The sequence below is a fragment of the Acinonyx jubatus genome, chromosome B3 (genome assembly GCF_027475565.1).
Source record: "Acinonyx jubatus isolate Ajub_Pintada_27869175 chromosome B3, VMU_Ajub_asm_v1.0, whole genome shotgun sequence".
Taxonomy (NCBI): domain Eukaryota; kingdom Metazoa; phylum Chordata; class Mammalia; order Carnivora; family Felidae; genus Acinonyx; species Acinonyx jubatus.
Genome location: NC_069386.1, coordinates 3872203 through 3885264, shown reverse-complemented (window position 1 = coordinate 3885264; position 13062 = coordinate 3872203). Strand labels below are relative to the sequence as shown.

Below are 13062 nucleotides of genomic sequence, written 5' to 3'. Positions count from 1 at the left end.
AGCGCCTCTGCTCCGGCCCGAGGGCGACCCCTCCCGGCCGGCGGGAGCACGACCCCTCATCCTGGAAAGTAGCCCTGGAGACGGAGACCAGGATCCCGCCCCCCACCCCCCTCCGGCTCCGCACACGCAGCAGGTAGGTAGGCTGTGTTACTCTGCTCTTCTCTTTCCTCCTAAGAATAAAGGATCGCAGTGAGAGGCAAGGAGTGCACCGGGGCAGGTGTCTTGTGGCTCCCGCTGCCACCACCATGCGGACGCTGCTTCCCATGGCCCACAGGTGGACGTGGAGCCTCGTGCGGCCTCAGCCCTGGGGTGTATCCCACGTGCCGATGGAGCACCTGCCTTGTGCCGGGCGCTGAGGATTCCACCGTGTCAGGGGCGAGGAAATCACATTCTGGTGTGGGATGTGCGAGACGAGACTGGAGAAGTGGGCAGAGGCAGGACTGGCGCAGTCCACCCCGTGGTGTTTGAGAAAGACCGCGGGCTGCAGCGTGGCCCGTGGACGAGGCGCGGGACCTGCCGCTGACATGCCAGACGACAGTGGGACAGCGAGCTCACGGCGGGTCAGGGCACGGATATTCGGGAGGGAGACCTGGCTTTTCATCCTGCCTCCCCCCTTACCGACCTTGTTAAATGTGACATTTCCCCGCCTGTGAAGTGGGTGTTAGTACTTACCGCAGCCTGACGCGAGGCACAAGTGAGAACGTGTGGCAGGGACTCAGCGCAGAGCCTGGCACACGGGAATCACTCTGGTAGCTGCTAGTGGTACTACCCAGTGGGGACTCAGTCCTCACACGACAAGTCTTCCTTCTCCCCCTCCCGAGATTAGAACAGGTGAGAAAACCCTGAGGCCAGTAAAAAAGGTCCAAGAAGCACAGAGGCAACAGCGGTCATTGCTGCGGTTCCGACGCGTTGCTTTAAGGCAGCAGCAAGGCGCTCATGTTTTGTGCTGCAATAAATACCTCCATTCCTTACAAATAACGTTAAAACCTCAATTAACTAGAAACCTTGTTCCAGAACGCGGTTACACTCAACCTTCGGAAGAAAAAGACAAATGACCAAAAAATAAATACAAGGGTAATATTTATTTCTTAAAAATTCCAGGGGATGTCCCAGATCCGTAAACAGTTCCGGTTCTTGTACGTTCTGTAGCACCTTCAGTTACAATCCTTGTTCAGTGCAACGTACTTGAAAAGCCCTTGAAATGCCTCTAATGTCAAAAACCATGAACTTACTTACCTATTCCACACTTTAAGGTGGAAGTACTTTCCATAATGGTTACTACAGCTGGTTAATGTGCCTGCCAGTTAATCTGTAATTAACCACAACGACACATTCCATAGATATTCCAGTTAACTGAGGTTTATGTCCATATGATCATATTACCAGAGAAAAATTTCCCTTCTTCAGCGATTTTGAGACCTCTGCCACCGACACACATCACTACCTCCTTGAAAATATAAAATGAAGTACTATTTTAAATGAAATTTTTTGTCCTAATTACTATTTAGAAAAAATTCTTTTTACGCTGTTACTTAAAGAATTGTGATTTTTTTAACCATCTTCCCAAACTATGTGATAGATCTTAATTACACATAGGGTTTTTTTTTTTAACAAGATAATCGTTTTCAAGGGAAAAAGATGTTATTTATATAAAAATTTTGCTTTATAAAAAACTATATAAATGTTATTCTGCCAGGTATACTTCCTATCCCCTCCCAAAATGGCTATAACCTGTGACATGAAGGAGGTATAAACATGAAACATATCTTCCTGGGTAGAACTGTGTCAGTGACAGAAAGTACACTTTTCAGCAGGAGTGATGCTGTTGGAGATCTTTAAAATTTCAAAGTAGTTGTCAGAAAGGTTAGTATTTTATTCAGTTTCCTGTTGTGTTAGATATCGCCACAATGTGGAACTGATGCCCGTGTAGCCAGTCACCATCTCAGTCTCGGGCATCCTCAGGACCATCCCCCGGACAGCTACCAACAAGTGCAGTGGTGCACCTTAGTGATAAAGAATCCAGTCCTAGACTATACCTTTAGATCCTCTGTTTATGTCACATTATTGTGAATTTGTACCAACTCCATTTATAGTTTAAAGCTGTACTATGTAACACATGACTATACTATTATAAAATATCCTTTTTTGTAAATGCATTGAAAATGTTCTTGGGCATTTATTAGGCCTGCTTCTAGAAATATTATGAATGCTAACAACCAGGTATTTCAAAACTCCAAATATAAGGTCAGTTTTCTTAATTTTCTGAAATCAGTTATTTGAATTAATAGGAATTCTGTAGGAATACTGACCCGTCTCATCTCATGTAATCTTCAAAATAGATACGCCTAGAAGTCCATCTCATCTAACCCTCACAACAGTTAAAACAACAACACAACCATCTGTCTAAAACAACAATCTTTCAATTATAAAACTGTGGAAAGACCATGAGTCAGCTCATCTATGAAATTATACAAGGTAAAGCTGAAACAGCTTTTTTAAGGTTACACCCAGTTCTCTTTTTCCCTAAGGTTATAAGAAAAAGGAAAATCTGCTTTTAAACCATGCAGAGACTTAAATCAATATTGTTCATCTCCTCTAAGAAACCAAAATGTTTCTTATCTCACAATTATAAATATTCATGACATTCAGACTATTTTTTGTGGCCAGTTTTATAGGCCTTTGAGACTAGACTGTATGGTACTCTTTAGCCAAGATGTATCAGAATGCTGGATTATGTATAAAATATGATTTCTGGTATCTGTCCATCTTCTATCGAAGTGCCGTTGTTATTGCCCGGGGAACTAAAGAAGAAAAAAACAGTCTTGCCAGCAGCAGGTGCCTCATGCACAACTTTCTTCAATCCTTTTGTGCCATAGTGGGAATCTGGGCCCTAAGTGAGAACAAAAGGTTCGTTAGTAATTTTCATTTAATAAGCACTCAATTTAATGGGGTGTTTTAATTAGGTTAATGATCTATTGTATTTCATTACTGTTCTTGTATGAAATTTTATGCTATGTCACTTCATAAAAAATGGAATTTTTGCTACAAAACTAGTTAACGATTAAAAATAATGTAGAACTCCGCTTTTAGAGAACAGGGAAATGGTTTTAAGAAAATAATTATTTTATCTTCTGTCAAACATTCAATCTCCTACTCAAGCAAAGGGCTACTGCTTATAAAGAGCAGTAGCTTCTTTTCTCCAAGCAGTGGAATATTTCAGCTCCCAGCTTCCTTCTTTCCCTTCTTCCTGAAGGCTTTATTGCCTGTGACTCTCCGTTTCTATGGAGAACACACTCTCTGTAACATGGGAGAGGAAACCCACCAGTTCACCATCGAGAACATTCCGGAAGGCCCTTACTTTGAGTGTGGCGCACGCTGTGTAGCACACATTGGGCAGGATCTCTATAGGTTCTTTGAACATGACCCTGAATGTGTTAGCAGTCCCATCACAACTGAATCCGGTATCATTCTGTCCCAGGGTTTGTTTTTTTTCATATTCAATGATCTGTAATTTTTCAAAGACAAGTTACACTTAAGCGAAATCAACTGAAGCAAAGTTTCACAGAAAAGCCCACGGAGCCCTTAGGAACAGCAGAGTGTAAGTCTTGTCTACTTCTCTCTAACCACCAGAGACGGCTGGAACACGCGGTCGGGGTGGGGGGTGGGGTGGAATGCCAGCTAACCGCGACTCGGCTGCAGGACACAGGGGCTTGCCCAGGAGACACCAACCCGGGGAACTGGTTTTTAGAACACCTGGATTTTAGATACCTGAGGAAAACAGGCCTCTCCTCCTTGCTAGCCTGTGTCTTGCTGCTAGGAAATTCCCACAGCGTTTCCTATGTCTAAATGTTATTTACTGAAATTAAGATGACCTGAAATGCAGTATTCAGGTATGCAGATATTAAAAATGTGAAAAGCCCATTTTTTCAATTTAGTTCCATAATCTGTGCCAGACACTGAGGGTCACGCCCTCAAGGAGCTTCCAGTCACTAGACACGTGTCCAGCGACAGTGCATGCAGAACTGGCAGTAAAAGAGCAATGCAGAAGATGAGAATTTTATTTTGCCTGGAAGGAGGGAGAGTTGGAAGAGCTCCAGCCAGGGCCTACCGGGTTACAAAGGTACAAAGGCACAGAGGTCCATGCGAGGGAACATCACGTGCAGAGGCAGAGGCTCACAGACCTGTCTGTTCACATACATTAGATAAAAACAGTAACAGTAAAATAGGCCAAAACAATCAATGCTGTGCCAGGTCCGGGCAGAGATCACCTCTGCAGGGACAGTGACTGGAGAAGACCACAAGGGGGCTCCCCGGGGCGCTCTACCGGCCTGTTCCTTGATCGGTTGCTGGCTACACAATGCACTCCACTTGTGAGAAGCGAGCCTTACACACCATGTACAAATATGTGCACTTTTCTACATGTATATCACAGTTCAATAAAAAAACTTAAATAAAAAATACAGCACAGTGGTGTCCTGGGATAAAGTAGGGAGACCCAGGATTTGGCTGTGGAAATCTAATCTAATGGCAAACCGCTACACTTCTGAGCTGCAGTTTTATTGTTTACTTTGGGGGAAACCTTGCTTTGCCTTCTTCCTCAGGCTGTTGTAAAAATCAAATTAGAAAATTCCAGCAATGGGGCGCCTGGGGGGCTTAGTCGGTTAAGTGTCCAACTCTTGGTTGTGGCTCAGGTCATGATCTCACGATTGTGAGTTCGAGCTCCGCGCCAGGCGCTTATGGTACGGAGCCTGCCTGGGATTTTCTCTCTCTCCCCCTGAGCTGTCAGCACAGAGCCTGATGCGGGGCTTCAACTCAGGAACTGTGAGATCATGACCTAAGCCGAAGTCGGACACTTAACCGACTGAGCCACCCAGGCACCCCGCTAATGATGAAATTTGAACACAAAGTTCACCAAGGTTTTTGCTATTAAAAATAATATGTTAGGGGTGCCTGGGTGGCTCAGTCGGTTGAGCGTCCGACTTCAGCTCAGGTCGTGATCTCACAGTCTGTGAGTTCGAGCCCCGTGTCAGGCTCTGCACTGACCGCTCAGAGCCTGGAGCCTGCTTCCGATTCTGTGTCTCCCTCTCTCTCTCTGCCCCTTCCCCGTTCATGCTCTGTCTCTCTCTGTCTCAAAAATAAATAAAAACATTAAAATAAAATATTAACGTTTTAGAGAAGGCAGTGTTTTTCTACGGATAAAAGTTTGAAACAGTGTTTACTTCCTTTTCTATTCTTTGTGTTTTACTATAGAAGCACAGTATTGTATATGTACAGCTTGTAAATACAAGTCCAGCACAGACATATTTCAAAAAAAATTTTTACTAACTGGGGTGGACTCTCAAAATAGTGGGAGAATACTGGTCTACTGAAGGGAATGAGAGAGGTATTTAACGTTCTTCCCGATTAAGAGCTGAGGTGGAACAGATCTAAAGACTAAGGCAGGGTATATAGTCAGACAACTGGAAATCAGAAGGTGTTCACAGTAGTTTTGAAAAATTAGACAGCTTCAAGCCCTAGAGTTCAAAGTGCCAGGAAAAACAGCCTACAGATGTTTTTAGACAGTCAATGCGCAGCAGAAGGGAGTGACAGAAGGGGTTTCCTGGAGAAGGGAAGCTCCTTGTGTGCTAATGCTTCTGTGAAGGACCCCAGGAGTCCCGATTCTCTGAAACTGCTTTTCATCGGTTGTAAGACAGAACTCTCTAGGCCTTCTGATGCCTTTGAGAACTATATTGAAATTTGACTTTGTCAAAATGAGATCTTACTATAAAATTACATTTGTTGTATTTCAAGACGATAAACAGTGAGGAAGAACTGTACCTGTATATTCACTTGATAATCCGTGGGTCCGTGGATAGAGCCATACAAACCAAATCCGACTATAGAGATTCTTCTATTAACTGTGAACCTGAGAGAATGAAGCCAAATATAAAATAATATACATAATTCATTAAGTATTCATAGTCTGAAGGCCTATAAAATTTTTAAGTGCTACCTGGAATACATTTTGCTCATAAAAAGGAAACCTGTCATAAATTTGATATCCTTGGAAGTGTCATCTGCTTACCAAAAAACTCTTTCTAGAAAAAATTTTAACTTAATGGGAACTTAAGTAGAAGTTGTTTTCTGTACTGTACATTTTTGAGAGTCAAAGGAAATTATTTAACCTAAATGCCCACTTTTGTTGTAATGACCATCTTAATGATGTCTTAGTCCAAACGTCTGCACATCTTCATGATACAAAGGCCCAGAGCCCAGCAAGTCCAATCTGTAACAACTTACCAGTTCTATGAATACTTACTAGGGGCCTGTCAGAGTTAAATACTGGGCACCACACTGCGCTTAGAGCCCAAAGGAGGACATGAATAACAAAAAAGTAAACAAAGGGATCAGTCAACAACCGTAGGTTGGGGTAAGAGTTGAGAGGGAAGCTGCTGTAACAGAACACTGGTGGTGCAGGGCTGGGGCCAGGCCCTCACTTACACAGATGGATCAGAATGAGGGTTCATACTAGAACAATCAGCAGGAACAGTTTGGTCATAGGAGTTAAGAAACAGACCCATCTTGCTCCACTTTACCAATGTAGGAAAACTGACCGAGAGTACAAACAGCATGAAAGATGTAATCAGAGATAATCCGTCACATCAAGCAGTCACCCTCCACATGTTCAGCAGCAACTTCGATGATCAATATTGTTAACCGCCACGCCGAGTACTTCCTGTGCTGGGCGCTGCCCGGCCATCCTTTTACATGAATTATTTCCTTGAATCATTGTAATGGCTGGATAGACTAACACAGTGTTGTTCGTACCCCTGGTCTTTACAGTGGAGGCAACTGAGGTTTAGAGAAATTAACTTGCCTGGGGCAAGAAGTGTGGCGGGCCAAAGGGCCCGCACTCCCCCACCGCTATGCTAAAACTCCCAGCACAGGGCGAAGACCACCTTAACATTTTTTAAATATGTCATTTATAATATAGTTTTTCCTTATTTTAAAAAAGCAATATATTCTCTGTGGGGGCAAAAAAAGTAGAAATGCAGCTAATCAAATACGGAACATTTTAAAGCATCTCTAGATCCCATGTAGCTTTTGGTGCTTTCTCTTTTTAGACTTAGTTCTATTTTTTAGCAATGGGAAAATAGACTTGTTTTCTATGAACATGTTATTTACAAATCATCTCAGTTGTATATATGTGTATAAATACTTCTTTTTCATTTAAAAAGGTAAAAGATTACTACTGCTCCACTAGATCTGATTTCTCATTGGATAATCCAGGTTATTTGCAGTTTTTATTATGTGACAGTGCCATGAGGAACAATCTTGCAGCTAAACCACTTTGCGGAGCCTTAATTATGTCCTGAGAATAAATTCTTAGAATTGCTGAGGAAAATGAAAGGCGTGTTCTTAAGGCTTTAGATAAACGTTATCAAACTGCTTTCCGGTGGAAGTGTTCACCCCACAGGGAACGAAGATCGTTTCTATCTGATGCCCAGCAACTGTGAGTATTTCTATGTCTTTGTGCCACTGACAAACTGATGACTGACAAATTCTATTTTCTTGGATTATTAATGAGTTAAAACATTTGCTCGAATATTTACCGTCTACTGGATTTTCTCTTTAATAAAATACTCATGTTCTTTCCCCATTTTTCTCTGCTGCTGAGTATCTCTTTCATGTGGATTTGAAAGACCACGTTATATAGCTATGCTCTGTCAGTAACTATCCATTATGGCAAGTGTCCTGTTTGTCATTTACTTATTAACTTCACGGTGGCTGTGGACACAAAAACTTTGGATTACCTGTAGTCGTATATTGACCCTGCCAAGTGGAGAGAGGCCTATCTCCTCTGCATCACAGTCACGTGTTCTTTTTTTTTTAATATTAAATAAATGGATACAAATATTGGCAGATGATATCAGCAGGGAATCAAACTGTATTTTCCCAGTGGTTGATCCTTTCCTCATCTTCTAAGTTTCTCCCCTCACATTCTATGCTCATTTAGGTCAGTCTGCTTCCTGGACTCTGTAGAGTGTTCCATACGGCACGAACTTACTTTAACTTTACAGTAGTCTTACATTGGATCCATACTGCTCTTTTAAAACGAGAAAACTTACTCTTCCAGCTTAATTTTAGAGTAACTGGGCCAAGCCAACGCTTCCTGCCAAGAGCACGTCACTGCTGCAGGCAGCTGCAGTCCACGCACTTAGCTTGGCAAGACAATGGCTACGGGCAAGGTTCTCCGTTCTCCATGAAGGTGCTGTTCTGTCTGCTTCCTACGGAATCTATTCCTGTTCCTTTATGTTGTCACCATTGTAAGCGAGATCTTTTTTTTTTTACTTAATAGTGTAACTGAAAATCTAAACACGTTTAAATTGTATCTTTTTGTTGTGGCAAAATATGTAACAAAATGTAACATCTTAACCATTTTTAAGTGTGCAATTTAGTGGCACTGAGAACATTCACATCACTAGACAACCCTCACCACCATCCATCCGTCTCTGTAACTGAATTCTGAGGACATACAGGACCATCACTGGGGCTTGTATATACATTTCACAAATGGCCACTATTCTCTTTTCTTGGTTCTAATAGATTTTTACTGATCCTGAGGTCATCGGGATGGATCAACTGTTCTCAAAAAGAGTCCCAGCCCCACGGAGACCATGCTCTGTTTCCCACAAAGGCTCAGGGGTTCCAGTGGCAGCAAGATTTACTGCAATGATCAGGACGGTCTCTGAAAACAAAGAATCCCAGCCAATTTTCAGGTGTCCTGTCGGAATTCATGTAGGTGAAAAACTTGTTTATAACTACAAGAGCTCAACCTAAGTGTCAACCACTTTATTGACAAACCACAGATTTCGGCATTGTTATAAAGCAAGATTCCTCCTGCAGACAGTGTGTGTCTTCCGTCTGAGCACAGGAAGGACTTAAGGGATTACACTCAACCCCCAGCTCTCCTTGCAGAGCAAGGGTCCCCGAGTCTTCAGCATCACAGTGTTTCAGCACAAACCAATAATCTTTATGGCAACTTTAATATTCAGTGACTTTTACAAGATGTCACTACCATATAGAGGAAATATTATACAGTCAGTTCTCACTATTTGTAGTAATCATATTCTATAAAGTTGCCACAGATACTAAACCATTGCTCCTACGGGGAACATGCGTACACACGTACCCACACACCCCCCTCTCACATGGGTTGTAACCTTAAATCCCCCAAACAACTCATCCTCGGAGGTTCCATCTTATTTTACAAAAGAGAAAACAGGAGTTCAGAAGTGTCAAGTGACTCGCCTGAGGCCACTCCCAACAAGTGCAGGGTTAGGGGTCTGCTGCCCAAACGGCCCGGCCCCGGGGCCAGTGTCTGGCTCTACACTGCACTGCCCCCTGCTGTCTCCGTTTCCTCAGGAGGGGGTCACCTGTGCGACCTCAAATAGGAACACACCTCCGGGCAACTCAGGTCTGTGATAAGGAAGCGCTGCAAGTATTGATTTGGGAGCACAGAGAAGCTTTAGTGGGCAGGTGAGCTGCAAATCTGGAAACTAAACAAACAGGATTGACCGTACTGTTTTATTTGAAACCTTTAAAAAAAATGACATGATTGGCAGCAACGCTGCTCACGCTTTTTGACACATTAACATAACACACCTGCCCCGGCAGCCTGTGTGGCGCGCACACGGGTGCTTCCGGCTGCCTCCTGGTGTCCTGCTCAAGCATGTACGTACTGAAGGACGGGTTTTATTTCATCTCCGCTACGTTTACTGCTCCGTTACATTAGAGCTAGGTCATTATGTTGACCAAAAACAATGCGTGAGGTATACAGTCTATGAATTTCACCAGGTTACTAAAGAGGGAGTACAAAATGTTTTATTATAAGAAAGGGAAAAGTGGTACTAATGTAGATAATGTCATCTGCAAATTCTGAAAAAGACTTCTTCCCTTCCAATATTCAGGGTTCTAATTTCTTTATCCTTCATGACGACGTCACCCAGAACTCTAAGAATGCTGCTGAAGTACAACGGTGATGGCCAGCATCCCTATCCTGAGGTTTCAACAGTGAATCGCGTTCAAGATCTTCTAGACCTAGTCTATTAGTAGTTACATCTGGAATGAAGGTGAAATTTTATCAAGTCTTTCCGATATCTACTGCAACAATCAAATCGCTTTTCTTCTTTCATCTGCTGCTGTGGTGAATATATATTAATACATTTTTTCAATCTTCAAATAAACCCTGTTTGCTCAGGTATTATTTTTCTGAGGTATTGCTAGATTTAAGACACTGATACCTTACGTAGAAGTTGTTCTTCTCTATAAATGAGATTGATCTAGAAACTTTCTTGTTTTATCAAACTCCTGTATAAGGGTTATGCTTCTTTCAATAATGAACCAAGAAGTATTTTCTTCTTTTAATGCTCAAGGACCTGTTCCTTGAAGGTTTGATAAAACTCACCTGTAACAACCACCTTGTGAAGGGACAGTTCTGTGATAACTTTTAATTCCTTCCATTGGTAACTGGTCTATTCAGGCTTTCTTCTTCAGTCAATTTTGATAATTTATATTTGCCTATAAAATGATCCATTCCATCAAGATGTTCAATTTATTAGCACAGAGTAAACTCAGAATTAAAATAAAAACTGCCTTAGTATATGATTATATTCCCATTATTATTTCCAAATGTATGTTTTCTTTCTTTACTATCTCTGCCAGAAGTTTATTTATTTTATTGATCTTTTTAAGGAACCAACTTATGGATTTCTTAATTCTATTTTTAATTCATTAATTACGAGATTTACCTATTTCTCTTTTCTATTGTTCTTTTGGCTATTCGTTTTTCAGCTACTTGAGTTGAATGCTTAAATCATTTATTTCTACTCTAGTTTATTTAGTAAAAGTAGATCATTGTTACTGTTTCTTTGTGTGACACTTTGGCCTCATCTCATAAATTTTCATATATGATATTCTCATTGTGAGTAATTATTAAATAGTCCACAAATGCATTTTAAATTTCCATTTTAACCCAACGTTTCTGAGTTCTCGCCCCCAGAGTTGTTTTTTAACAAGCTTGTTATTAGCTCCTAGCTTTATACTAAAGTGCTATTATAAATAAGTACAAATCCAAAAGGTATATTTTATGGAAACTGAAACATTCTATTTTGACATCTAGCCTAAAGAAAACAAGGTAGGGCAAAGATAAATTCCTCAACAGGATTATATACACACGTCTCAAGATTCTAGATTTTTCACTCTTTTGTAACCGTACATAGAACTATCTCCCGTGCAATATCTTTGCAAACAAAAAGCTCACATTAAACACAGTAGAAGCAAGTGTTTGATTAATGAAGGTGGAGACCCTGCTCTCCAGCAGTAGAGATCCAAACAGAATCCGTGCTGTGGAAAACCCCACCCGGCCCTCTCTAAGTTCACTTGTTTCCTGAGAGATCCCCTCACTCCCAGTGCAGCGAGGACACTGCTGTATCTTCCTGACTCTGGACTCCTGTAGTAACTCAGAAATGTACTAAACAAAGCAGAAAATAAAACGTGGTCAGCTGTCTCCCACGACATGAGGACAAAAGAAAAATGCTAGGTGCGGCCCCACGTCACCCCCGCGCCTGCAACGCGACAGACACCTGATTCGGTCGCTCGTGCCGCTGTAGCCCCAGCGGCTCTCCACTTGCTGGAACCTACGGATACAGCACTCCTTTCCTCGCAGGCAGCACCTTGGCCGGTCGATGTATTCCACTCGGGGCTTGGGATTGACCGTAAAATGGAGAAAGAGATTTACCACCTCCCGATCTGACAAAATTCCGGACTGGGCAGGACCTGCAGAAATAAAAATCTGACCTTAGTAAAAGCGACTGGATTTCAATCCCTAACTCTGTAACACTCCAAACGAAGTGCATTCAAATCCGGAAGAGGTAAAGTAACAATGAGGCAGAAAATTTTGAGCATGTATTTAATTGTAAGGATTTCAAAATCCATTTGAGGTTAACCTAATAGGTCCTAAGTGTGAAAACCATTAGTAAATAAGTCAAAGCTTAGATGAAACCCTGAAATCGCAGAAGGATCTCTGGATTTTTCTATCCACCCACCCCCTCTGTGCACCACAGACACCTGTTCACCAGGAAGAAGAGTCATTCCCTACGGGGGCAGTGCTCACGTGGTAGCCAGAGCTCTCGCTACCTCTCTACACCCCACCTAGAGGGGGAAATACATGGGAGGGTGCTTGCTTCCGGCGTTCAGAAAGCAGAGGGCAGAAGCTAGGACTGGATGAGCTGTGCAAGCAGCACGTCACGTATGTTACAGTGTTCCCATTCACTGCTTCTGAAAAAGCCCGTTCAGTTTAAACTTACCCAGGAATAAATGCCACTCCTAATAAAAAGATGCCAGATCCCTTACAAGACTGGTAAAAGCAACCTAAATAAGAGACTGCACAACACTAGAAATTTGGTTTAGAAGTCCTAAATTCAGACAGTCCTGTAAAACCCCCCGATTTTAAACATTAGATCAATCTATCAACCTACCAGACCTGGCCCCAACAGTGATTTGCAGCCTCTGGATGAGGAAAGAGTGTAAAAAAGGGAAAAAAAAACCAAAAAACAAACAAAAAAACAACAACAACAAATAAAAACTTAAAACCTGCATTTTAGTAAAAAGAACAGAACTGGGAGTGCTAATATCAACAGAGATGGGGATGAACCCAGGTGACTTTCTCAGAATGACGAGGACTAACATAACACAAAAGAATTAAAATGTTCCAGGTTGAGTAAAAACGATAAAAAGCAGGGACACACATACAGGTCACAAGTGTTCCTGAAGAACTAATAATAAGAAATAGGGCACAGGGGCGCCTGGGTGGCTCACTGTTAAACATCCAACTTGGGCTCGGGTCATGATCTTGTGGTCCGTGGGTTTGAGCCCCGCGTCGGGCTCTGCGCTGACAGCTCGGAGCCTGGAGCCTGCTTTGGATTCTGTGTCTCCATCTCTCTGCCCCTCCCCGACTCACGCTCACTCAAGAATAAACAAACATTAAAAAGAAAATTAAAATAAAAAGATGATGTAATCATT

At 42.3% G+C, this 13062-nt stretch overlaps 1 protein-coding gene and 1 long non-coding RNA gene across 2 annotated transcripts in view; one reads left to right on the top strand and one right to left on the bottom strand.

Annotated features, from left to right (window-relative positions):
- Positions 1-1063: 1063 nt before the first annotated feature.
- Positions 1064-13062, bottom strand: part of BTBD1 (BTB domain containing 1) — a 41360-nt gene continuing 29361 nt past the window's right edge. Inside the window, exons 5-8 of the mRNA XM_027068192.2 lie at positions 11625-11817; positions 5818-5905; positions 3359-3505; positions 1064-2890 (exon numbers count right to left, since the gene is read on the bottom strand). Of these exons, the coding sequence (XP_026923993.1) occupies positions 2732-2890; positions 3359-3505; positions 5818-5905; positions 11625-11817 (587 nt within the window). The 3' untranslated portion in view covers positions 1064-2731. The remainder of the gene's footprint in view (positions 2891-3358; positions 3506-5817; positions 5906-11624; positions 11818-13062) is intronic.
- On the top strand, positions 4961-11629 carry LOC128315846 (uncharacterized). The gene is made up of 3 exons (XR_008298937.1): positions 4961-8306; positions 8587-8778; positions 9951-11629. It is a non-coding gene; the product is annotated as an uncharacterized LOC128315846 (long non-coding RNA).